Here is a 27,214-nt window from a genome sequence, read left to right on the forward strand (position 1 = left end):
GCAGAGCGTCCTGCGGTGCCTCAGCCAACCGGCAGTATGGCTCACGGGTCTCCGCTCTCCAAGCCCTCCAACCCAAGCAACCCCCGCGTCTTTTTCGACGTGGACATTGGGGGAGAACGAGGTGCGGGCGGCAGGGAGGGGGTGGGGGAGGGGGCGACTGGGGGCGGGGGCGGGGAGCAGCTGGCACGAAAGCCCCCCCCCCGGGCAGAATGGGCGCCAGAGGCCCTCCCAGGGGAGCGGCTGTGGAACTTTTCCCAGCGGAAGGGTGCGCGGCCCCCTCAGAGCGGCACGTTCCCCTCAGAGCGGCTGGCCTAACGGAGGCCTTCTCGGCGGCGCGCGGGCGGGCGGGCGGCCGGGTTGGGCGCGAAGCTGGGAGGCCGGAAGAGCCGAGTGCTGCTGTCCAATGTGCTGCACTACAGCCTCTGCCGTGGCCCAGGAAATGAGGGCGAGGGCGGCGGGGAAGCAAAGGCTGGATCTCTGCGTTATAACCCACCCACCCCCGATAGTCCTCCCCGCAGCCTTTGCTGCGAGCGCTGGACAACTCTCCCCGACGCCCCAGCAAGATCAATAAGGAGAGCCTTTGTAACATGTGGCAGTGTCAAAATGATAAAAGCTTTTGGGTGGGGGGGCTGTACCACTTGGGGCTGTAATAGGCGGTTCAGGAGCATCTCCCCTATTAAAAAGCGACCTACTGCACTTACAGAATTAGGGGAAAGCAAACCGACGTGCTTTTTTAAAATCGCCTCAGACGTGCAGTTGCCTCATGTATAGGTAGCATAGAGTGGTGAGGCATAGGGAAAGCGTCACCACTTAATTCTGTTGATTGGGTAAACTGGTCCTCAAACCCTGGGCAGAAAGGTACATCTTGGAGTGTGAAAGGAAGTGCTAAAATTACATAACTATGTTGGTTTGTTTAAAATCTTCCTTTGGTCATATCACTAGTTCATTTTTTAGCCCAATATTTGTGACCAAATTCTGATTCTTGAGGATATGGATATTGGCAGTTGATGATAGTAATCATGCTTTAAAAAAAAAAAAGTAACTTTATCGCTCTGTGCTCTTGTAAACACCAAACCACAGCTAAAATACCTAATAGAAAACTCTGAAGGCCAACATTGTCTATCTTCTTTAAATCTCCATTTTGAGAGTTTGGTCTACAACTTTCCCTGTAAAGCAAGAGATTTCCAACTATTTTATGTACTTTGAGGTTGGAACTCCCTAAAGTGCAATACATAGTAGATGTGGAAGTGAATTAATTCATGACATGGCATATATGAGCTATATTAGATTGTAAGCCTATGCGGCAGGGTCTTGCTATTTACTGTGTAATCTGTACAGCACCATGTACATCGATGGTGCTATATAAATAAATAATAATAATAATAATAATAATAATAATAATAATATACCTAGTTCTAAAAAAGAACTAATTCCCATATAAATGGCAGCCAACAATAATCAATGTTCCTGTTTAGATCAGAATGAAAATGTGTCAGAATTTGGATTATATCCAACTTGTACAGGAGGATATAGATAGCATATCGCTTTGCACTGATTAGGATTTTTCCAACAGGATGTGTATGAACTAACTATATCACCAACATGTAGCAGTTGAAGTTATCAACAATAGGCCTCACTCATGTTACTACATCTGGTGGTATTTGAGTCAAGTGTAGATGTGCATTTAAAAATAAATGAGTATACATGACTCCAGTTAGGATCTCAGCTTTACCTAGGTTCATACTGAAAAACGTGCCCAGTTTGGTGTAGTAACTAGAGTTTTTGATTGATAAATGGGAAACCTGGGTTCAAATCTCTTTATAGCTATGAAGCTCCCTGAGTTTTGTGAGAATTTAATGGTGAATTCATTGTATGGTTCCTTGGATAAGTACGAAGATATAAATATAAAATTAATACAGCTATTGATCTCTCTAATTCCAGCTGGCCGAATCGTATTAGAACTCTTTGCAGATATTGTACCTAAAACTGCTGAAAACTTTCGTGCATTGTGTACTGGAGAAAAAGGGATCGGACCCATAACTGGAAAACCTCTTCATTATAAAGGATGCCCCTTCCATAGAAGTAAGTTTGTGTTGTCTTTGTTTGCTTGGTATGCTGGAGCACTTAATGGAAAAAGTAAATATCACACTTGCTTTGATTAATTCATTTCTTTTAAAAAGTTTTGTTTCTATAATTTATAAATGAAACAATAAAATAACTCTGAAATAGTAATGAGAACAGCACAGCCTAAACAGCGTCATTAAATTACACTAAAGGAAGATTTAAAATCCTTGGTTGTATCCTATGGTGCTACACCCAGGAAAGCGTGCTCAGGATTGCAACTTGCCTTCTCAGAAGCAATCTCATTGGGTTTGGTGGGACTTAGTCCCAGGTAAGTGTGTTAGGATTGTGTTTGGAGGGAAAGATCCTACGGCCCCTAGACAACGTTGAAGGTGCCAGAGGCCAGTCCGGATTGCCACATCTGACCCCTTCCCCCTCACAGCTGGCATGGGAAGAACTGTGCTAGCTGCCTCTTCGAGGCTGGGAATACAAACTCAGAGAGAGGGAAAAGGTTTTTTCGGTAGACAGGGAGGGGAGGAAAGAGGCCAGGATACGAGCTATCCTGAGACCGTTCCAGCTTCCTTCCTTCCCTCCCCCTCCAAAATGCTTTTGCTAGATGGGCAAAACAGGCCATCTAGCAAAAATTCAGGGCTTAATTTATTATTTTTACTCTGCTTTTCTGTCCATGGACAAACAAAGCAGCTTGCAAGGTTAAAAGCAGTAAAACACAAACTATAATCGTAAAAACAAATAGTTCAAACTATCAGCAGATAAAAACAACAACCCAAAACACCAGATGAAAAGCCAAGCACATCTGATGATAGACATCCAAAAAACAATGATTTTGGAGTGTTAGGCTCTGATTCAGAAAGAATTAGGATTGGTGAAAATATATTTTAAAATTACAGATTTAGCCCTGCTTTTAATTCTTTAAAATCAGTGAGGATTTCTATTGTAGAACTACAGAGAAATTATTTAGATATCTAGGCCAACTTGCTTACTAAAAGTCTATTATAGTGTCTTTATTTGAATGCAAATGTGTAAAATATAGTTTTCTTTGTATAACCTATTTGATTGGTAAAAGCATTTTCTAGTTGGAATGGAAGAATATTCTAGGTTTTGTGGACAAAACTAATTTTGAGTTAATCTCTTCCTCCATTCTTATATTCTAGATGGGCTCAGAACCCTCTTTTCCCCCATATCTCAACACAAATACACAAGCAGTGCACTGGGCTCATCTGGTGGTCCATGCACACCTCCTATATTCCCATCTAGCTCTCCACTTGGTTCTCTGGTATGCTATTTCTGTGTGCCTAAAGGGAAAAAAAACAGGGAACTGTTGAGCATAGTGAGAATCCCAAGGACCGTGTCCATAGCCTAAACTAGCTGTATCAATTCCCAGTAGAAAAACTGGTGCATTTTTTAGGATCTGAACTTGAATAATTTGAAAGAGTATATGCTGACCATATCTAGCTTGAAAAAAATAATCTCTATAAATCTTTTTGTTCACAAAGGATTTATAATTCCTTTTATTACATGAATTGGACACAATGGAGTGTTATTCAACCTAATGCCATCTTTCATTTTATGTGTTCTGTTCATAGTTATCAAGAAATTTATGATCCAGGGTGGAGACTTCTCACATCAAAATGGAACAGGTGGAGAAAGTATCTATGGAGAAAAATTTGAAGATGAAAACTTCCATTATAAGGTAATGGGTTTAATAATTAAAATGGTCACTTTCTATAATTAGGAATTATTTTTGTTTCCACCATAACAAAATTAGCATTACATTTTAAACAAAAGGGCAACTTTAGTTGAAGTATGATCAAGTATCAGCTATTTTAACTAAGCGAGGGGAATATTTCAATCCACTAATTACTATGAATTTAATTCTAGTTTGAGTTATTTGAAAGTGGTTAAATGCTGTTTGTTTGCTTTTACTTAAATTCTTCACATCTTAAATACCTCATGATTACAGATTTAATTACCAAGTTCATTGAACATTATTTTGTACCTCCTTCTTAGAAAAGGTCCTTTGCATGGGTGTGAGCCTGACTTCGCAGTGCATATACTGCAAGTAAGACTTATAGTATAAGCTATTCTATTTTATTTATTTATTTATTTATTTATTTATTTATTACATTTTTATACCGCCCAATAGCCGAAGCTCTCTGGGCAGTTCACAAAAATTAAAACCATTAAGAATATAATAAAACATCCAACAATCTTAATGCTAATTCATATTTCTTAGTAGATTGTCTATGATTTTCACTCTTACGGATGAATTATTCTAATGAGAATTATACTGGTTTCTTATACAGCATGATCAGCCAGGTTTGCTCAGCATGGCAAATGCAGGATGCAATACCAATGGTTCCCAGTTCTTCATCACAACTGTGCCAACTCCTCATCTTGATGGGAAACATGTGGTCTTCGGACAGGTGATCAAAGGCATGGGTATCACAAAGCTACTAGAAAATGTGGAAGTGAAAGGGGAAGAACCTGCTAAGGTAAACTAGGACACCGTCAGAGGGATCATTTTTCAGTACTATACATCCTTAAACTATGCAAATTAGTTTTCCTCTGAAAGTGTTGTAAAGTAATAGTTGCACTCGAGAAAGAAGCCCTATTGAGTTAAGAAAGTGATTGGTACATATGATGTGTCCAATAACTTACCTAGGAACTTGCATAATTTGACTGGCATTTCAAGCAAATTCTGACAGTAAATGGAAAACTGCTAAAATAAAAGTTTTTAAATCCATAGGAAAAGGGAAATTTGTGTGTTTTCTGAAATAATCTGTGTTTGATAGACACTATGTATCATACACTTTTATTGTATTTACAGTTGTGCATTATTGCAGAATGTGGAGAGCTAGAAGGAGACGACTGCGGAATCTCTCCCATGGATGGTTCTGGAGATACTCATGCAGAGTTTCCTGAAGATTCTAATGTGGATTTAAAGGAAGTAAGTATCCCACTTCATTCACTTGTGTTAACATTAAAAAGCTTGTCTCTAAACTGAATTTTCGTAGTGTGCATCTCTGCCAATTTGGAAATGTTATTTGTGATGCAGTGGGAGTTGTAAGAATGTCAGACAGAAGATGAACGGCTGTACCATACCAGAAGGCTCAGGATAAACAAAGAATTCTTCACACAGCACATAATTATGAAACTGACTCCTTCAAGATGTTGTTGTGAACACTAACTTAGATAGGGTGAATGAATTGCTATTAATCATGATAAGTAAACATGGAACATCTATGGGCAGTGGCAATATTTCCAGATAGGAGAGACAGAAAAACAAGAACAAACAACTTTGATCATGCCCTACTTGTGAGCTCCCACAGTATCTTAGCTGGTCATTTCTGAAGAGAGCACTGGACAAGATGAACCTGTGATTTGATCCAGCAAGGCAATGTAAATACTTATATTCTCAGCTCTGGCTTGCCCAGGTTGTGAAGCAATGAGAGAGTTTTTCCAACCTTACTGGTAAGATGCTTCATAAAATCATAGTAGAGTTGGCAGGAATCCACCTTAAAGCATACCTGACAGATGGTTGTCCAGCTGCCTCTTGAATGCCTCTAGTGTGGGAGAGCCCACAACCTCTCTAGCTTCTCTTAATCCACTACATGTCACTTCACTGCACAGCAAGGCGTATACTTAACGTGGGCCAGTTCAAAATGTGCCGTGGTATGTATGCTGTCCTTAATATACCTTACGTGTTGAATGTTTTCATTAACCAGCTCTTCAGTGTACCCTACCCACACATACCATGTAAAAAAACCTGATAAAATGTGCACTTTTAGGCATTGGCTTTGTACAGAACTGTATACATACCAAGTAGGCACTGTGAGCTGGTTGTATGACAAAGCAATACAAAATTTTACAGAGCTCATTTGGAATCAAGAAAGTATATCCTAGAACAAATGCTACTGGTCCTCCCACTCTTCAGAATTTAAATGCCTTAGTTTTTAAGCCAAGCTCTTCATCAGGCAGAATATATACTTTTAATATTCAACAGGCGGACATAGAAGATAACATGTTCTTCTACGTTATGTGACTATAGAGTTAAAAGTTATCCTTGCCACAGTGTGAAATTCAATCCAGCAGTGTGTGGAGAAACTGCTGACAGACTGGCTGATTAAAATGTTTTTGCAGGCCTTCTCAGAAACAAACTGTCTTTTCAAATACGAAGTGAGTTTCCTTATTATTTTTCTTAGATTGACAAAGTTGTGTCTATAGCTGAAGATATAAAAAATATAGGCAACACTTTCTTCAAATCTCAGAACTGGGAAATGGCAGTCAAGAAATACAGCAAGTCCTTAAGGTAATGTTATATATTGTTCTGAACAAAATTTGGTTGTATTAACTTTGTCCATATACACTCATTAATTATTTGTGATTATGAACAGACACTTGAACAAGCCATTTTCTAGTTTTCAACACAAGCATTTCTAATTTTATTTTTGTACCATGGGAAGACCTTAGTAGAAATAAAGGTGCTAAAGAGAGAAGATTGGATCCTAATTAAATTAGTTGCATGTAGGTCCCACTGAAATCAATGGCACTCATTTAGTAAGTATTTAACTCACATTGTTTAACATCTAGGAATAATACTTACTGCTCTGCTTTTTGTTGGCCAGCTATTGGTTTAGTGTTGCAAGTTAGGACACATAATAATATAACAGTCATTTTATTTTAAATAGGTACATTGAAGATTCTAAAGCTGTGGCAGAAGAGGCAGATTCAGCAAAGTTGAATGCTGCAGCATTGACATGTTACCTTAATATTGCTGCATGCAAACTGAAACTATCAGAGTGGCAAGATGCAATTGAGAACTGTGCTAAGGTAAATATTTCCCCTGGAAAAACTTGATAGGAACTGAAATATTGTATTAAAAAAAAACCCTATTGCTATATGCTTATTTAAGATGTACCTAGCAAGCTTCTTGCTTTCCAGCACTCTTATTATCTGGTTTCATGTCCAAGGTCTGACATAGGACCAACATTCATGGAGACTTTAAGCTATCAGTTTTAAAGGGATCAAATGGTTTTTTTCCTTACTCTTTAACTTTGTCCCCCTTAGCCTAGTGTTTGTATCATACAGTAAGGCCCCTTTTTATCCTGCTTTTCCCGTACATCAGGCATCAAGTTCTTACCTGTGACGTGTTCTACACATGTGCTTATGTTGAAACGATCTTACCATGTGCTCTGGTTTATTCACATGTAGTGTAAGCATGCTGGCGGTGCATCTTTTGGACCATTGATCACTGGCATGCTAATGCATGTAATAAGAGCATTCAAACATGACTGGGTGAGCATGGAATGTATGCAAGCATGTGCTTTATCTGTGGGAACCACATATAAATCAGGCCTCGATAACTAGAAATTGATTATCTCTGTGGCCACAAGGGGTCAGTAAGATGTTGATTCCTTTTTCAGGTTTATTTTGTTGATCATAGTAGAGCAACTATTTAAACTCGTGTAAGTGCTACAGACATTTGTGTTTTCTAGCTTGTAGGGGTGTGCTGTTGCTCAAACTACAGTAGCTGGTTTTACTTTATTGTTCTCATTTTACAGGTCCTGGCCATTGATCCTACAAATACTAAAGCACTTTACAGAAGGGCTCAAGCTTGGGAAGCAACAAGAGATTATGATCAGGCACTGGTAAATACAAGTATTTGTTTTGGCTTAGGCGTTGTGACAAGCATACATAGACATCTTACTCAAGTCTTATTTTTCTTTAAAGGCTGATCTTCAGAAGGCTCAAGGCATAGCACCTCAAGATAAAGGTAAAGTGGTAGTCTTGTCTTTCTTTTAGCAACACAGAACAGGTGGCTTTGTTCCACCTAAAACTAAAAACATTTTCATGCTAGTTAAATCAGGATAAGTATCCAAATGTGGGTTACTTTTTATATAAGAGTGCAGCATATAATTTTCTTTGGGAGGGGGAGGAAGAAGAGGGGATTTGCTGTCTTGGAATAAACAAGCATGACAAATTATGCTAGGTTATATTCATTGCTCAGTATGCTGTAGCCTTTTACTAGCTTATTTCTCAATCAACTCTTTTTCGGGAAAATGACTTTATTTTCTGCAGTTTATGGGATGGGAATTTGCATTCCAAATTGGTTACTTTAGGAAAAGGTGTGGAAATCTTGTAAAACAACCAGAGTGTCTAACTGGACATTTTTGTCTACTTCCACAGCTATCCAAATGCAAGTCCAGAAAATTAAGCAGAAGATAAAGAAAGAGAAAGAAAAAGAGAAGGCAGCTTATGCGAAGATGTTTGCTTAAGTCAAGACGGTTTCCCCTCCTTAATTTGTGCACTGATAAAAGGCAGGATTAGTATGAGTAGTAGTGACAGTATGTTATTGACTGTCATCTATACTGATGCTGTTTCATATGTTTACATCTTGGATTTTCCTTCAGGTTATAATTTCAAATACCTTTTGTCATTAAATTCAGTAGTAAGACACTTAACAGTAGTCGTATCTTTAATCTAAAAAATGTAAGAAAAACTAGTAAGTAAAACTTTAGAATGATGCAGTGCAATGAATTTGGACAAAGTCAGTAACAAACTGGATGTTTTAAGTTCAGCAGGCTACTTCTACCCCCTCTTGTCTCCACCTGTAACTTCCACTACTACAAATTCAAATGCTGTTAAAGTGGTATTGAATAAATAAACTGAATTTCTAAGCATCATATAGAGAAAGGAATTTTTTTATTAACAAAATGAAGTTATACCAGATTGTCCCTAGCTAGCATTGCTCATTTCTGTTTCTTGTATAACAGTGAAGATTGTAATCAAAGTCTTTGCCAGTTTAGCTATTAAGATAGCTACATAAATGGCTACTTTCATATCTTTTAGTCTTGGTTATATCCATTATTATAGTACCAAAGTCCAGAAAGTTTAGGTAAATCAGACCAAAATGTATTCTAACTAGTCTCACCACACTTTCTCTGATACAGTGGAGAAATACACTCAAATAAGGCTGACATACCTGAAGACACTGACTTTATATTGACTGTTTAAGGCACTACCAAGATCAGCTTTCAACAGAATTCTAGCTTCACAGGGCACCATTCAGACCACTGATAACTTTTTAATTTTTTTTTAAAAAAAACCCAAAGTTGGACGATTCTGCAGCATTAACAAGGAGATTTTTCACTTGTGATCAAGATTACATTCCATTATAAGCTGGCCCCCCTCCACCTTCAGGTACAACCCAGTTGATATTTTGGCTAGGATCTTTAATATCACATGTTTTGCAATGGACACAGTTCTGAGCATTTATCTGTAACCGCAGTCCTTCTCCAGTTTCCACAGGAACGTATTCATACACTCCTGCAAAATGGAAAATTAACTTTAGTGTGTGGGGTAGCAGAATTTTGAAAATACAGAAAAGAAAAAGGTTTGAAGGACAACGGAAATCATGGTTTGTAGAAGATCTAGAAAGTTGAGTATTATTATTATTATTATTATTATTTGTAACCCACCTTTTGTCCAATACTGGGCCTCAAGGCGGCCAAGTAAGTCAACTACTGTAATTCCATACTTCCCATAAAATTGTGCTAGGTACCTGCGGGGCAGAATCGTTGCTCAGGTCCATCGTATATAGCTAGGTTGTGGTTGACGGGAACACTGTCATCCTTCAAAGTCAGATGAGCTGGCTGGTCATGTTCATGATTCGTACCACTCAGAGCCACTGATGAAAGCAAGTCAAAACTGATTTTTCCATCAGGTTTTGGGTATTCAATAGCTGTGCAGTCTTTAGCTGGCTTTAGCTGGTTTGCATCTGTCCCTAAAAGTATAATCACAGTTAAATCTACTTCATTTACAAGGTACTACTCTGTACCTTGTACAGAGTTTACAAGGTAAACTTGTAAACAAAGTACTACTCTGAAAGAAAGACCAACTCCATATTCTTGAAAATCCACTTGTGAAACGTTGCACATAACTATGAAGGATCCAGTTACTGAAGTATTTCAAATTTAATATTTCTGGCAAACTCATCTCCCCTTTCTAAGGTTAAAAGGACAGAATGTAAATATCACTTGCTATCAAGGGCAGGAGCCCTTTTTGCTGCGCACAAGCGGCTTGAAATTAAAAAGCAACCCACCTTTGTATTATGAAAAAAGTCTCATTTGTTCCCTATGCACAACTTATTCACAAACAGGCTATTTGTTTTATTGCCTCAAATGTGGCTAATTTTCTTGTGATGCGGATGTTAACTGGTTGTGACTACCTCAGAAACATCTCATGGCTATGGTGAAAGCTCATTAAAATGTAACTTTAGTGTGCTTCAGTAGAAAAAGGCAAACAATGTTAGGAATTAAGAATGGGATAGAAAATACAAATGGCATTTTATGAAACTTAGTTACAGCTACTTTTGGCTTATTGTCTTAAGTTTTTAAAAAGGATATAGGGCTGCATAGGGTACAGAAAATGGCAACTAAAATTATAAAAAGGCTGGAACATTTTTCTATTGGGAAAACGAAAGCATCTGGACCTGTTTAGATAATTAGAAGCTTAAGAAATTATTAATGATATGGAGACAGTATCTAGAAAAGCTCTTCTCTCATATAATGATAGGTCACTCAATGATACAGTTCACACACTGTAATTCCTTGGTTAAACAGCCCAGGAGTTGGCATGGTCACAAGGAAGTAAACACACTGCCTCCTGCAGCCTCACCACTTCCCATTTCAGAACACACACACCCAGTACTGTCATGATATGAACCCAGCACTGGGTTGTTTAGGATTAAAACTTTGGGTTATTTAACTCAACAACAAACCTTGCATTAAAACTGGCTTGTTCAACCCTAAACAATCCAGAATGCTGGGTTCACATGTCACAACACCAACAAAGGAACGGGGCATTCCTGGGTATCCAAAATTGGAAGTGGCAGGTGGGCAGGAGGCAACGCACTTGCTTCTTCCTTTGCAGTCACACCAAATGTGTGTGTACTGGGCTGTTTGGTCTGTCCTGAAGGAAATACTACTTAATTTCTACACAAGTAATTACGCTGCAATTTTATACAACTACTCAGGAGTAAGTTCTGTTGAACACAATGGGATTTACTTCTGAGTAGACATGCATTATGATTGCACTGTTAGTTGAATTTGGCACCACAATGTATGGTGATGGCCACTAGTTTAGATAGCTTTTAAAAAAGAATTAGGCAGAGTTCATGGACTGTCAGTCATACCATACTAGATGGAACATTCATGTCCAGATCATCCCCCATCCAACATTAAAAACCAGATATAGGATATGTCTACGACGTTACACCTATACTAGGCCCGCTGCATAAAACCTCAGGCCAAGCATCACCACTTGAAACCCTGAGGGAGAGTTAAATAAAACCTTTCCTCTAGCTGCGAGGGAAACAGGTTAAATATAGGATCTGTTTTTAAATGTACTGTGGGTATATTGTGGTGTGGGGCAGGTAAATAATGCCAAGCTGACACATGTTAATTGGTAGCTAACAAAATAATAAGTTTATTGTAATGTTAAAGACTTCAAATGATGAAAATATGCTTCCAATCCTGCCTAATCCAAACTCCCCACTAACCAACCACCTAGCTCCCTCTCCCTCTACTACGCCAATCCTAAATCCCTAGCAATTAATCTCTTACTCCACAACAATTCAAGTCACACCACCACTACCCCGAACAACAACCACCTGCTCTTCCCCTCAGTCACTCTTTATATACTCCTTCCCCCCACCCTACCTATCACAAACCACACCCACTCAGTTCTAACATTCCATACTCACCAGACGTATCAATCTAGATGTATACAAGATACTCAATTGTGGGGTAACGCCACAATGTCCTGCCACAATGTAGCCATGAAGTCCCAAGTAGGCCCTGTCAGGACAGCCTCGGTGTGGATATTAAAACCCACAGTCCTAGGGTTCTCCAACACCACCCCAGCCAGTTTGGGCAGGGAGACTGCTGGGCAGCGGGGTGGGCGGTACACCAGCAGCATACCTGTTCTGTCTCTTTGGCCCAGCACAAGGTGCAAACCCTCAAAACTGGTACAAGGACCGATGGGTTTCCTTGTGAGAAAGATGGAATCCTTATGGATGACAGCAACTCCTCCCCCACGGCCCTCCAATCTACGCTGGTGCCCAGGTGGACAGAGCTGAGACAGATCCACTCCACCCAGGTCTCAGTAATGCACACTAGGTCAGCCCTTTCCTCCACAATCAAGTCATGGACAGTGATTGTTTTATTATGGACCGACCTGGCATTCAGAAGCGGCACCGGCATAGGGGGAAGGACCAAAAGTTGGGACAGATTTCAAGTATCTGTCCCACCTTTCACTTACCTGATGTGTCCAACCCCCAACACCATATCTCCCTCTGACTGAGATTACACCAATAGGAGCACCCCGTTCTTCTCCCCTCCCCTGTTAAGACCCGGGCACTTAGACAAAGAATGAAAAGACAAAAACAAAAGCCAGTACAATCAGACAGATAAACCAGGCCAGTAGGGGAGTGCAGCGCCTACCTAAAATTAGAGCAGGCCTAGTATACTCCCTCAAACAACATTCCACAATTATATAATCATGCAAGGCTATCATCCAGGCTATGGCCAGTCTTTCACCCTAGCCAACTGCCCCACCCTCTCACCTAGGGGATGGTTGGATGTCAGCCACACCAGCTATTCTACACTCACCCTTAGGATATCTCATGCACACAACACATTCACACACACACACATACAGTTGACCGAGAAGGAGGTAGGGCCCTTGCCATTCCCTGCCAGGTCGCATCCCCACCACCTCAGCCAGCTAGCTTATATATCCCCTTCCAAAGAGGGGGACGGATAGAGGTTATCAGAAGGGCTGGCTCAATACCTAGGGGGCCTGGTCCTGCAGGGAGCAGCAGTCCACCAGGCAGAAGTCCAAAGGCAGAGCTGGGAGTAGCGGTGGCAGTAGCTGCAGGCTCTCCCCTGGATGATGGTCTCTGTTCCCTGCAGGTACTGGCTATTGGAGTGTAGCCCCTCGAGAACTTCTCCAAAATGAAATCCAGCCCTTGGGCTGAAAGAGGTTCAATACCACTACTGCACATTATAGACATATACTGCTAGTTTAGATCTTACCTGGGTGTTTTAAGGTCCAAGGCTCCATTCCTCTTAATATCCAATAAAATACGCCAGTGTAAATCATTCCTCCGTATACCCCCAAGACTCCATGGCAGGAAGGACGGATATTCCTGACTGCATAGAGCTCTTTCCATACCCATGATTTCTTCAAACTGTCTTCATATTCAGGCACATTTAGTCCTAGGAATATGAAGCTCCTTATTAAATGTTTGTTGAAGTAAAGGAAGTTAGCATCCTACAGGTTTTTGTTTTGTTTTTACTTCAAAGAGATGGATGGCTACTAATAAGCTTTCTAAAACACAACAAAGCACATGTCAGGACCTGACAAAATGTAAATTTAAATTAGAGATTCAGATGAGGGATTAAAAAGAGGAAGCGTACATCAATTATAGAGGAATGAATACTGAAAAATAAGAGTGGAAGTCTATGAATATAGCTTAATACTACTGTCTGGTTTAGTCAGCTCTCTTTACTACAAAATATTACGTTGATAATATACATATCTCCAAAACTTTTTCCATGACATCAGGGAAAGTACATTTATTCTGATCTAAAAGTGATTAAATATTTAACCATTTAATTTTATAACAGTGGTACATTATCATTTTCCTATCCAAGGCAATGCTGTTCAGAGAATTTTGTATTTATGATGAAAGCAAGTTGATAGATGATTTTATTTTAGACATCAGCAATTACAGTGGAAATATTTAAATGGTCTTCTAAAAAAAGCGGGAAAGCAATTGATTAGAATATACATCCTATATCTGACTATATTTTAAAATTTGGGGTTAATCTCTGAGTGTCAATTCACACCAAAGGGCATGGTATATTATCTGGTCTATTGCAAGATCTTGATTGATCCAGATAACGGTAATCTGAATTATTATCTTCTACTTGGAAAATTCTTTCCATTACATATTAACCTGCAACATGGTGAAGACATTTTAGGACTATATACTACAACCAATTTGATTGGCTTTGAAAAGCTCATTGGTATCAGGATTGTCACAGGTCAATGAGTGTCGATTATAAATTTTCATGTCAGGTGATCTTACCTATTGTTTTTGATTGGAGATTTTCATCAGTTAGTTGGTTGAAAATGGCTTCTGAAGCTAGCATGCCACTTTTCATTGCAGTATGTGTACCTTTAATCTTAGGAACATTCATGAAGCCTGGACTACATCCAATAAGGACTCCACCAGGGAAGGTGAGTTTTGGTATAGACTGAGAAGGTAAATGCATTAATGTTAAGACAGCTGCAAACACCCTTTGCCAAGTAACAAGAACTGTTTTGGGAGAAAATGTGTTGTTATTATTATTAAGTGGGAGAGATAGGGCACTGAGGTGGGCACCAAGAAAGATGTCTGGGGGCACATTGGTGCCCATAGGCACCACACTGCTTATCCCTGTAAATAGTGATCTATTATTTACAGGAGCCATTTATTTTGAAAGCTACAATAGAAACAAGACAAGAAATATGCACATGAAAACCCTAGTTCTACAATTTTCTGTAAAGACAGCTCGTGAGGCTTAAAACAAACAGAAACCTTGCAGACTCATCTTGTTAGCTCCCACCAGATGTATTTCTTCATTTAATTCTAGAAATACAGCATTTACAAGCAAGCTACATTTTTCTTTGCAAAAATATGTCGTTGTGCTGCAAGATATGGCTCCGACACTCTGTTAACCTTACCTAGAGTTGGGCTTGCAATGTGACTTTTCCCAGGACTGTTTGGAATCTATCGTACTTTAAATTTCAAAGGACAACTTGAGACATCTGTAACAGTTCAACCACCATACCATTTTGTCTTTACTAGGGCTGAAATGTTTAATAGATCCATCGGTTAGATTAAATCAACTAAAAATGTGTCTCAAATTAATCAGACAGCAGATTTTAAAAACTGTTGATACAAAGAATTTATAGAAGGTTCATTTGGCAAACACCATCTCAGACGAGGCATTCCATCATGAGCGTAAGAAAAAGGGGAATGCCTCTTCTAGGATGGCAACTACTGTGACAAGTCTTCATCATCTAGAAACGAGGGGGAAATTTTTCATTAGAACTATGGCTGTTTTCTTTCATATGCAAATTTAGTAAAGAAATTAAAATTATGATCTGTCAACTACGATTTCTTTGATCAGCTAATAGCCCTAATTTTTACACTGCAGAGAAGTCCAAGTCAGCAACTTTATCTTACTAAAATGTTACCTGGAAACCACCTTCATTAAGCGCTCGGGCACCATAAGCAATCCTTTTTCCACCTTCTAAAGTAGGCTGTACGCTGGGATGATGCTTCCACCTCTGAAATTCTTTAAATGGGCTCAAAAAAGGGTTTTGATAATCCAACCCAACCTAAAAAGCAGCACAGGAAAATAAATTATATGAAAAAAGAATGCACAACTTCTTTCTGCAGAAACAGTGTGTATACAATATTTAATACTTACAAGGCTAAATAAACCTCAAAGATACATTTCCATGCTATGCTAATTGCAGAATATACTTACTTCACTTTTGATTTCAGGGTTACATTTTGTATCCATAGAATTAGTTCTTGTGATTCCCATGCAACTCTTTTGTGTGAACAAGTGGTCCATTCAACTTGGTGTAGGATAACTGTGGCGTTACCCACATTTCTATTCCCTTAGGTATGTCTGCATGAGTATGTCTAGAGAGTATGGAATGTTGGACTGAGTGGGTGTGGCTGGTGATGCTGTGGAAAGCGGGGAGGAGTATATATATGGGGGAGCTGAGTGGTTTGAGGGGTTCGGTTGGTGATTGGGTTTGGAGGGTAGATGTGTTTAGCTGTGTGATTCCTTGTCAGGAGTTGTGTGAGGAGTGAGTGGAAATAAGATCATAGGGACTAAGGATTGTTATTATTAGATTTGTTACTACCAGTATTCTTAAGAATAGGCAGGAGTTGAATAGAATTTGAAGGAACTAAGAACTGTAAACTACAATAAACATTTTCTTTATTTTGCTACCATAAAACCACGTGTCAGTTTGGCTGTGTCTCCTGCTCTATTGGTTCATAAATAAACACTTCACATTAAACCTTCAGCCTGCTATATTCTCAGAAAAGCCTTTTCCAAATCTCCTTACCTGTTCCCTCTGCTATAAGGAAAAGGTTATACTTTTCTTTTTACCCCTTTCTCAGGTATTTAAGTGGTGGTGCTTAGCCTGAGGGAGGTGTGCACGTCAAAGCCTGGTGAGGGAGGTGGTGGCGTCGCAAAAACCCTTTGAGCTATACCTGCCCATGAATTCAACTGCTGAAGATTAAATACCAGGTTCTGTAGATAACCCATAGGCACAAAATGTAACTACTCTACAATTGTTGATTTTGGGGACAAGGAGAGTCTTTAATGCCTACTGACATTTCTCAAAACCTGACTACAGCATTTTAATACTGAATTCCAGTATTCTGCTTTCCTAGCCAAGAACAATCCACAGGTGCACAGTATAGTAGAGAGGTAAGGCCACCAGACACCAGCAGCTACACGTGTGCCAACAATGGCAACAGAAAGCAACAAAAAAAGGTGAGCATTAAGTTTTTTGAAAATGAATACCTAAATTACAAAATAAACTATTTCTCTCAAATCAATATAGTGGACTAGAAGCCTGTAAAGAAAGTACTATGCTTCAATAAAAGATCTTCAGTATCACCACACAAATTATTTTTCCTCAGAGGTATAGAGGGATTGTCAGGTATGAAATTGTTTTCAGCACAAGAAATGCAGAAGGGTAGCAGTACAAAATCATAGAAAGAAACCAAAGCTATATATGAAACTACACTCCATGTAATGTGAAGATTAAACTTCATTGAGTGAAGATGAGGCATCTTTTGGTGGGAATTGAGAACATAAACATTCTACCCATGAGAAAGAGTACCAATATGAAATGCATATGGCAACAACTAATTTCCTAATAAAGAGCTGACTGCTCCCTCATCCTAGAGAAAAATGCTGGATGGGAAAGCCACATTCATTTATTTTCAACATTTGTATACCAGTCTGGAGTTTTGAACAATAGAAGATACAAATAGGATAAAAGAATAAAACACCATAGGATGCAATATACAAAATAGGATAAAATAATAAAATATTGGGACTAGCCAACCTTACACAATAGGGAAAAAAAGCTTTCAAGGTTGGAGTGCTTCTCCCGAGAAAGGAGAGCCACCTTTTTCTCTAGAAATTGAACACTGAACAATATGAGAAAAAATAAGAGGTTCAAGAATGTCAACAAGCAACACTAAGATTACTAATGTTCTACACATAAGTATATAGAACACACAGTTCATGTTCATTTTATACTTCTGAGCAAGTGGTTTCAGTGAGTTTGGTACTGTCTTATAGAACAAGATGCCATTATGTTTAAAGTCTTGCTTATACACAGTTATTTTTAGTCTTACACGTAATGAAGAAAACTTCAAAAGCAAAATTTCAATGCAAATTGAAAACGCTTACCACAAACCCAAGAGCAACTAGTGGTTCACCCTCATTTAGATGATAAAGAAATGATCCTCCATAGGTATGTCTGTCCAAAGGCCAGCCAACAGTATGCTCTACTCTTCCTGGTTTCCATTTATTTTCCTCAATAAGCCACAGCTAAAAGAGAGAGACAACCCATTCAACACAGTTCAGCAGAACCTTTTAGACTTTAAACCAAAATGAAAATACTATTTGCAATCTTTCTAATCAATACTACTTATCAGCTACACAACCTTTCTGAAATGGTTAAGAATAGGGATCACCACTGCCACAGAAAAGAGGAAGCAGTTTATATAGCCAACATGATTGTGTTACTAGTTTTAGCCATCACTCCACTGTGGGAAACATGCTAGTCTACAACAGTGAGATAGAAAAGCCATAATACAGAGATGGAGCCTAAAGTCAGTCCTCTAATACCCAGAAAATCTGTACAACTCGGCTGTGCCTCGGTTCTCCATTTATTCAGGACCACGGTCAATTAGCCTTAAGGCTAAATGCTGGCCTTAAAAAGAAACATTGCTTACAAGCCAGAACCATTTAATAAATAAAATTGTTTTTTTAAACAAAGCCGGCATGAATAAAGGATGCTATGATTAAAAAAGAAAGACGGTGAACTGTAAGCAGTTATGTTGAAAAGATTTGGTAGCAGAATCTAGTGATAATAAATGATCAAGCTGCTATACAGTAATCAACAGTACTGCATTATCAAGAAGTGTAGATAAGTTAGGTATCTATTCCAGTATTTTGTATTCTAAAGGCTATTAGGTAGCTTTTATCATATTTTCATACAATTTCGGTGCTGAAAAGGTTTAAGAGTGTACCCCCAGATATAACCAAGTACAGTATAAAGTAGTTTTAAGTAGTTAACTAACATGCTTATATTACTCTTGAATTCTAACCATTCAATAATTCAGCAATACCTCCTTAAGTCCAATGCCATACGTCTGGGGTTGGCAGTTCTCCCGTAGATTGTATTTGTTGTACAACTGCTTTGCAAGATGTCCATGACAACCTTCTGCAAACATTGTTACTTTGGCATGCAGCTCCAAGCCTCTTTCAAATGTAGCCTACAACAGAAGGTCATTTACCACCATCACACAGATTAATATAGATTTTAAAGTATTTCTTTATGCCTAAAACAATGTATTTTGGAAGGAAAGAGAGCAGATTGGTTGTTCTTTTGTGCCATGTGTTAGGGCCAATACAAATTGTATGCAGCAAGTATGCTTGTCACATTCACAATAATGTTTGAAAAACGTGCTAAATTCATTAAAGTGTGGAGATATGCATCTTCCATACCTTTGAAACATATAACTAGCCTCAACACTAGACAGTGCAATTGGCCTGCGGCATCTCCCCATCACATTTTATATTTCTTAGAATTACAAACAGTACTATAAGAGCACAGTCCTATGCATGTTTAAGCAGAAAAAGTCCTACAACACCCAGCAATGCTGTAGGACTTTTTTTTCTGGCTAAATATGCATAGGAGTATGCCCTAAGTATAGAAAGCCCGCATGGAGCACGAAGCATAATTTGGCCTTTAAAATCACATGGAATAGGAACCTTCTCACTATTCCCTTGCATGTTCTGCTATTCATCACACTGGCCTACTCAAAAAGGCTTTAAAAGAACATACTGAATTGTTTTGATTTTTAAAAATTACATATAGTATTGGAAAGGCGTTTTCATCCTTCAAGTACTTGTATGTTCTCTGATTTTTCTTTTACTTTTTTTAAACACTTGATTGTTTCAGAGCACCTTGTGGCAGAATGCCCCCCCCCCCCCGCCAACTATCCTTCAAATCTCTATTTAAACAATGACCTGGTTCACATGACATGACCAGTGGGTTTATATACTTCTGCAGGCTGTTCTGATGTTCTGGCATTTTTGCATGGTGCCTGTGGGTGCCCAGGTTGCCATGTTGTGTGAACCCAGGCGGCAACCCACAAATAAGTCCTGAATTGTTTGGGGCATGGTGCCTGCAGGTGCCCAGCCCAACACAACAGCCCACACAGATAAATTAACACACAGCTGGCTGTTGTGTCATGTGAACCAGCTCATTATTTCCCAGCATCAACGGTGATAACACAACACTGCCTGTGCTGATTTTTATGCTGGACCTTTGGTCCATATATTTTAAGTATATTACATTGTATTTACTTAAACACCCTCTTTAAGCTGCAAGGCCTAAAACAACACTATCTTCGTAGCACATAATCACACTTTTACAGTGTTCGTTTTATGAGGATCTATCAGGTTGGAAACCATGTGTAAAGGAGCAAACAAATATTTACCTTAGGAGCCCCATCCTTTTGGATGCCAACGTCATTTGTTGCAACCCCTTTCACACTGTCATCTTCATTGAAAAGAACCTATGGGAACATCAAATTATTATTATTATTCTAGTATAATATAATATAATATATATTATTCTAGATTAATATATGGATGGAACTTCCTGAAAGTTCTTGAAGGAAAAATCTTAAGGGTACAATTAGATGCAACAAGAGGCATCTCTCCTGCTTGTGGGATTTCCAGAGGCATCTGGTTGTCTACTGTGAGAAACAGGATGCTGAATTAAATAGGCCTTTGGTCTATTTAGGGGTAAGTTCAGCAAATCGTATACACATACACAGACATAAATGGGAACACTTATGCCAGTACCTCAGCTGCTGCATAGCCAGGGTAGACTTCAACCCCAAGTGCTTCTGCTTGTTCACCCAGCCAGCTCACAAAATGTCCTAGACGAACTATGTAATTGCCATGATTCGTCATTGGAAGGCCTAGTTAAAAGGAAGAAATGAATCACAATTGGTTTCATTAATCAACGTTTCACCATTTGAGTCAAAGTTTGCATTATTATGCTCATCACCTGAAACAGTATAGAGAGCTTACAGATTATGACTTAATTATATGGCCCTTAATCAACTATGTGAATCACTTCAAACTTTATTAGTCTGCCTATTTAACATAGACCCATGTTATGTAAATGGACTGAAAGAATTGTAACATCTCACCCAGTTTACAAAGGCATCTCTTCCTGATCACTTGAGGGAGATTCTTACTTGCCAAACATGCCCACGTGATGTAAATTTGCAAGCTTGTCCTCACCACAATTTATATACCCACAACTCAAGTTACAGGAATCCAGATTACGGCTGGACATCAAGAAAAACTTCCTGACTGTTAGAGCAGTATGACAATGAAACCAGTTACCTAGGGAGGTTGTGGGCTCTCCCATACTAGAGGCATTCAAGAGGCAGCTGGACAACCATCTGTCAGGTATGCTTGAAGGTGGATTCCTGCATTGCACAGGGGGTTGGACTCGATGGCCTTGTAGGCCCCTTCCAACTCTACTATTCTATGATTCTAACTTACAAATTGCAATGAACTGATGCAACACTGCTTCACTATAGAGGTGCCATAATTTTCTTGAATGCTGGAATGGCTCATATAAGTACTTTATACCCCAATTTAAAAGTACAGATTCACACTAGAAGTTTCTCTTCATCAAAAATGTACCTGGAAGAATGGGAACAGGAATTCTAGAGCTCTTTGTTAATATTCCGAATTTGTCTTCTGTTACAGTAGTATGTAATGGAGCCTTAGAAAATGAAATAAAAGTATGGTAGAATTATATTCAGAAACTTCCAACTCTTTTCTCAATATATTTGAATATTGTGACCCATTATTATGAATTCATTCTAAATTAGAGCAAACATTTAATATTCTTAAAAGACTAGTCATGGAATTCAAAACGAAAACAAAATAAAAATCCCCCCAAATAAAAATAAAGGGTGATGTGCACCTCCAGAAAGGTGCTATCGCTAGACAAAAATACATTCTTTTCTTTCTTAACACCCAGATTCAATGACTGTCACAGGTGTCTGAATAAGCACAAACAAAAAGACAATGAAGTTCCAGAAAGGCAATTGTAATCCATTGTAGGGCCCTCCCAGTAACAAGCAGCTAGAAGGATTAATACGTAAGTTTTTTTGTCCAAGACTCACTGATCTCTACAATGCTTGTCTCCAGGTACTTCCATAACGTTCAGACGAAACATTATTAATCCAATAATTAACTTTAAAATCATGAGTATGTTTTGTGACTAATATTAAGCTACAGCTGAGTTAGGTACAGATAAAACACAGAAATTAAGCTCACTTACCCCTCTCTCTTTCCAGTCTGGGAAAAGTTCTTCTAAAGCACGTGGCTCAAGGCAAGCCCCAGAAAGTATATGTGCACCAATCTGAGCAGCTTTCTCCACGAGACATACACGAATTTCTTTGCCATGTTCACTAGCTAACTGCTTGAGTCGAATAGCTGCAGTGAGTCCTGCAGGGCCTGCTCCAACTATAACAACATCAGCTTCTTCTGCAAATCTTTCCATGCTCAACCCTTCAATAGAAGCATTTAAAAAATCTGATGTAGGCTAGACCAATGCTATCAAAATCTACTGTCTTCCCTCCTCAAAGTTTGATCTGACAGCCCTCAGTTGGCAAAATAATGTGCTGAACCAAGAGAACACAAATATGGACTGTAACATGTGTCATTTAAATTGTGGGTTCATTAGGAAACGTTTAAATGACTATTTACTGACATTGTCCCACCCACATTAGCAAAATAACCTAGTGCTTAGCACAATAATGGTGCTGAATAAAACTAATATTCCAACCAGAACCTTGGCAAAAAAGAAAGAGTAGTTTCCAAATCCTGAGTTCCTGTTTTTGAATGTGAATAAATACCCACTATCTGCACATAAGAACATAAGAAGAGCCATGCTAAATCAGACCAAAGATCGATCTAATCCAGCACTCTGTTCATATAGTCACCAACCAGCTGTCTGTTGGAAGTCCACAGGTAGGACATGAGAACAATCACACCCTCCCGCTTGTGTTCCCCAGCGTACCGCCTCCGAAACTGGAGGTAATATATAACCATCATGACTAGTAGCCATTGATAGCCACCTCCATGAATTTGTCTACAATTCATAATACAAAATAGTATTAACAATAGGATTAAATATGCTGCTACAGAGGTCCAGGACACAGGTTAAGGTAATGACCTTAGGGCTACCAGTGTTCATAAATAAGGAGTCCGTAGTGCAAAATCAACCCAGTTTCAGCTACTTTCTTACAAATGTATCTTTACTTTCATAATCACAATGGCATAGGAACTTCTACAATTTGTGGATTTCTTTTCAACTGCCAAAAAAAGAAATTATTTGCTTAATTTCTATTTAAAAAAACCAAATGCACTGCAATACTAAAATCTTTGTAAACTCATACAAAGTTATTTGTTACCTGTAGTGAAACCCCCCCCCCCACCAGATATAGAAAAAAAACCTGCCAGATCTAGGCCACCTACTCTCATCTACCTCAGTTACAGTACATCCCTATACATATCTACACTGAAGCAAATCCCATTGAATACAATGCAGTTTACTCCCAAGGAAGTGGACATAGGATTACAGCCTTAGGTTCAGTTCAAAAAACACGTTAGTCCAGAGCTTTCCAAACGTTTCATGTTGGTGACACACTTTTTAGACATGCATCATTTCGCGACACAGTAATTCAGTTTTACTAGCAAACCGGAGGTTAAACTAACCCCTTATAAGAGATACGGACACGTACATAAATTGTAATAATGAAATGCATGGGGACACAACATATCTCATGAAAACCTTTCATTTATATTTTTAAAAATATATGATTTGCAAGATAATAACATACATTTCCAAGACTTTTCACATTGAACCAACTTTGTCAAGCTGCGATCGAGCGGCGGTTGAGATGGTGTTCTATCAAAAAACTGGACCCATGGAATTTCTCGAATGTGTCATTCCAGGTGCAGGAAGTGACGCAGAACCAGCTGTTTTGACCCGATTATGCATACTGTGCATGTGCAGTACCTGTAAGATCCCTCAACCATGGTGTGCATACACGGATACAACAGAAAGGGAATATACTAGTGCACCATACTAATCGGCACTTTTGCTGCATAAAAATGCATGCAAGTTGGTATTGCTTATTTCACATAGACTCAGAGGTTTCTCATTACATTCACGTGACACACCTACACACTGCAGCTGACACACTAACATGTCACGACACACAGTTTGGAAAGCTCTGCGTTAGTCAATGTTGATTTTAGAATTCCATGGAGTTTTTACACCACTGTTGAGAAATGTGTTGTCTGGCAGGAAAACTCCATGGTGGATTTTTTTGGGAAAACACTCCACGTAGAATATCCATGCTCTGCAGAGGAAAGTACCTGCACAACCATTGTGTTGCATGTTTTCCATGGAGTTTTCCATTGCATTGAGTTGACTTTTCCCACTAGCTACGGAGTTCCCTGGCAAGAGCAGCGAAAGGAGCAAGTGCTGCTCCAGGAGAGATGCCAGCATTGATTTTTTGCAGCAGTGGCTGATGGGATACCATTGGGAGAACCAGGGGAGGAGAAAGGGCAGGTCAATCAAAAGCCTCAATGGACTTTACTCAACTCCATGGTAGCTCACAGTCACATAACAGTGGAGTTAGAACATGTTATGACGGGAGTACCTCCTAAAAACTCAACCGCTGAGTGGAGTTTTCACACTGCATTGACTAATGTGTTGTCTGAACTGAACCTTAGTGTCCTACAAGGAAAAAAAGACCCTACCTTTTCTGTCTGTTTACCCAGAGACAACTCTTAGTCACCACATTGAGCAGGCAAGTGGCTATTTACAAGCCTAGTTATGCCAAAAAAAAATTTAAAAAATTGACATACCTTCCCATCGCTTGTCTTTGTCCCGGGAGTGAATAGTATAGTGAGTGGTGATACGAGGTACAGTAGAAGACGCCCATCTTGCTGCACACAAAGGCAAAAGACAATCTGTTCTCACCGACTTTAAAGCATACAAGCAATGATGTGCTGTTCCAAAGAAACAAAAATTTTTGTGAGTAATCAATTTATCTAATATCTGTAGTTTCCATTACTGTATTACAGTCCACTTGTATAAATTTCGTAAATAGTATACAATTGACACAGACATCCTTAGTGAGATGTATAATTATTATTATTATTATTATTATTATTATTTATTTATATAGCACCATCAATGTACATGGTGCTGTACAGAGTAAAACAGTAAATAGCAAGACCCTGCCGCATAGGCTTACAATCTAATATGCAGCTAACACAGGCACCTTTAGAGAGACTATGACCCTGTTCAGGCGATACGCTAAACCATGGTGGTTAAGCATTTTGAGCTGAACATCATGGTTTAGCATGTTGTGTGAACCATGACTTAGAGTGTCATGGGAACTACTAACTATGGTGGCTACATGACAACAGTTTAAACATGCTCATTAACTATTTGCTGCAAAAGGGTTAGTGGTTTAACCATGGCTTAGCATGATGTCTGAACAGGCCCATTGGGTTGGTTTGCACGTAAGGACAGCCCATAGACAAGCAGGAGAGAGTAGGCACACTACCTGCAGCATGCTTTTAATCAACAACTTAAGTTTGGCTTGTTTGTAGGCTATTGAGCGTGACATGTGAACCCACATGAATGAGTTGTTTAGGGGCTAAACAACCCAGCAGGTTAACCCAACAACAATATTGAACCAAGAAGATAATTTCCTAACCAATAAAGGCTGAAGAGAAATAAGAGATCGGGGGGGGGGGGGGAGGGGGGAATGCTCACAAGTAATAGTACTATAATAATAAAAATTATAAAATACCATAAAATATTTATAAAAATGTTTAAACTTAGTCCTTCGACTCAGTGGACTACAGTGTAGATATTTTTCCTGAATGTAGATGGTAACCAGAGTGATGCCTGCTGCTTTAATTTTGAATTTAAAACGTCCATTCAGGCCCTACAGGTCTGAGTAGAGGAATATTTCACAGCATCCACTTTAAATATATGCATTTGTCCTGAGTGGTATTATTTTGGATATTGGATTTTTCTGGATCCATACTGAAGCAGTCATTTGAAGTTTTGTACATCTGCCACTAAAGAAGACTACCCAACTGAAACACATTTCGCAAACATCAATTGTCTTTATAATGACATTTGTAACAGGGTTGTGATATGTGTTGTCTGTCTTTATAAACCTTCTATAGTCCTGAGAAGTTAGTTCAAAAATTGAATTTTACAATTTTATTATAACAATGCTGTTACATGTGCAAAATAAAAAGGAAAGAGACGGGCTGGGGGTTGGACACACTGACAAGAACACTGGTACATTCAGATCGCCATCGCTCTCCTTCCAAACTGGTTCCAAAGTTTGTTAAAAGTTTTAACTTTATATTTGTAGTAATACTTATACTATAGTCATTGCATAGCCCTGAAGAGGATCCCTTCTACAACAGGACTGATCTCTGTCCAAACAAATCTGTTTTGTAAGTTGCCACAAGCCAATAACCTTTGCTCTAGTTTTACTTCTGGCCAGCAGAGGGAGAGGAAAGAGCCTGAAAGCAGGGACTTTTTGGCAGGGCCCACCTTTAGGGAAACAAATACTTGCCCTGAGACAGCAGGCCGCCCACCTTGCCCAATGGGCTTTAAAACCAAACCCTCACATCACCCCTGACCCACAGCGCCTGGGTTGTGCATATACACTTTTTACACTCTCTCCTCGACATCTGCCAAAGTCTACTTCATCGTCTCAGAAACGGAAGCGGCGAATACGGCCAGTTCCAAGCTAAACTGGCAAAAAAATTCTCACACACACACATACTGTCCCTCTGGGGCAAAAAGGGTTAGTCTTTTTTCCCCATTCACCCTCCTCCTCTTCCTCACACCACAATGGGATCCAAGGGAGAAACTATTGTAAGGGTCATTTAAAAAGCACGAAAAGAATAAAGACCACACACCCTTTTCTTCTTCCTCCTCCTCTTTTTTTAAACACCCAAACTTAGTATTCCTTACTAACATATGCAAGGATTTCATACTGACTACCTGATGCTCATTACTCTAAAAGGAGAGAGGAGTGTACACCAAGTCCTTAAAAGTGCACCGCCTTAAAAGAAAACAACTCTGCAAAATTAAGCTGTGGGTGGATGGGGGGGGGGGGGGGAATCTCGCCCTTTCTCTCTTTCCCAGGGAGTATGCCTGACACAACCTGTCCGGAAAGCAGAATTTGAACATTCCTTACCTTGACGGGAAACCTTGCAGGCAGGCAGGAGCATGGTGCTTGGCCGAGGGAGCCCCTGACAGCTCCCAGTCTCTCTTTGGGGGGGGGGGGGGGCAGAGGGGGGGGGTCTTCCCACAGACTCCCTTCTGTTCCTCTCTCACGTGCTAGAAGGGGCTTCCTCGGTCTCTCCTGCGTATCTGTGCCCCTTCTCCAGACTCACGGCAAGGGCTCCATGTTTCTCCAGCAGGCAGCAAATAGAACCGCTCACGCCCACAAGCTGGCGTAGCAGCCACGGCGCTTGCCGTATATGTCCGGAGCGCCTCTCAGAGTCAAACTCCCATTTGAAAAACTACAATTCCCAGCATGCCTTGCAGGAGCGGATCTCGGCATATTCACAATTCTGAGGTCCGCGGGAGTTGCGAA

General features: G+C 39.5%; 2 protein-coding genes across 2 annotated transcripts; one reads left to right on the forward strand and one right to left on the reverse strand.

Annotated features, from left to right (window-relative positions):
• PPID (peptidylprolyl isomerase D) lies at positions 1-8,765 on the forward strand. Its single transcript, XM_063136130.1, has 10 exons — positions 1-121; positions 1,942-2,082; positions 3,666-3,772; positions 4,386-4,574; positions 4,910-5,029; positions 6,285-6,391; positions 6,771-6,912; positions 7,644-7,730; positions 7,813-7,855; positions 8,269-8,765. Exons 1-10 carry the CDS (start codon positions 37-39, stop codon positions 8,355-8,357), a joined length of 1,110 nt encoding a protein of 369 aa, XP_062992200.1. The 5' UTR covers positions 1-36; the 3' UTR covers positions 8,358-8,765.
• Positions 8,766-8,767: 2 nt separating this feature from the next.
• ETFDH (electron transfer flavoprotein dehydrogenase) lies at positions 8,768-27,073 on the reverse strand. The gene is made up of 13 exons (XM_063136129.1): positions 26,813-27,073; positions 24,441-24,584; positions 21,841-22,070; positions 21,195-21,276; positions 20,337-20,455; positions 19,967-20,044; positions 18,590-18,736; positions 17,646-17,786; positions 15,391-15,534; positions 14,237-14,405; positions 13,179-13,361; positions 9,644-9,865; positions 8,768-9,408 (listed from the first exon to the last, which is right to left on the reverse strand). The coding sequence occupies exons 1-13, from the start codon at positions 26,844-26,846 to the stop codon at positions 9,245-9,247; spliced, it is 1,857 nt and encodes a 618-aa protein (XP_062992199.1). The 5' UTR covers positions 26,847-27,073; the 3' UTR covers positions 8,768-9,244.
• Positions 27,074-27,214: the final 141 nt, after the last annotated feature.

Source organism: Elgaria multicarinata, chromosome 10 (genome assembly GCF_023053635.1).
Source record: "Elgaria multicarinata webbii isolate HBS135686 ecotype San Diego chromosome 10, rElgMul1.1.pri, whole genome shotgun sequence".
Classification (NCBI taxonomy): domain Eukaryota; kingdom Metazoa; phylum Chordata; class Lepidosauria; order Squamata; family Anguidae; genus Elgaria; species Elgaria multicarinata.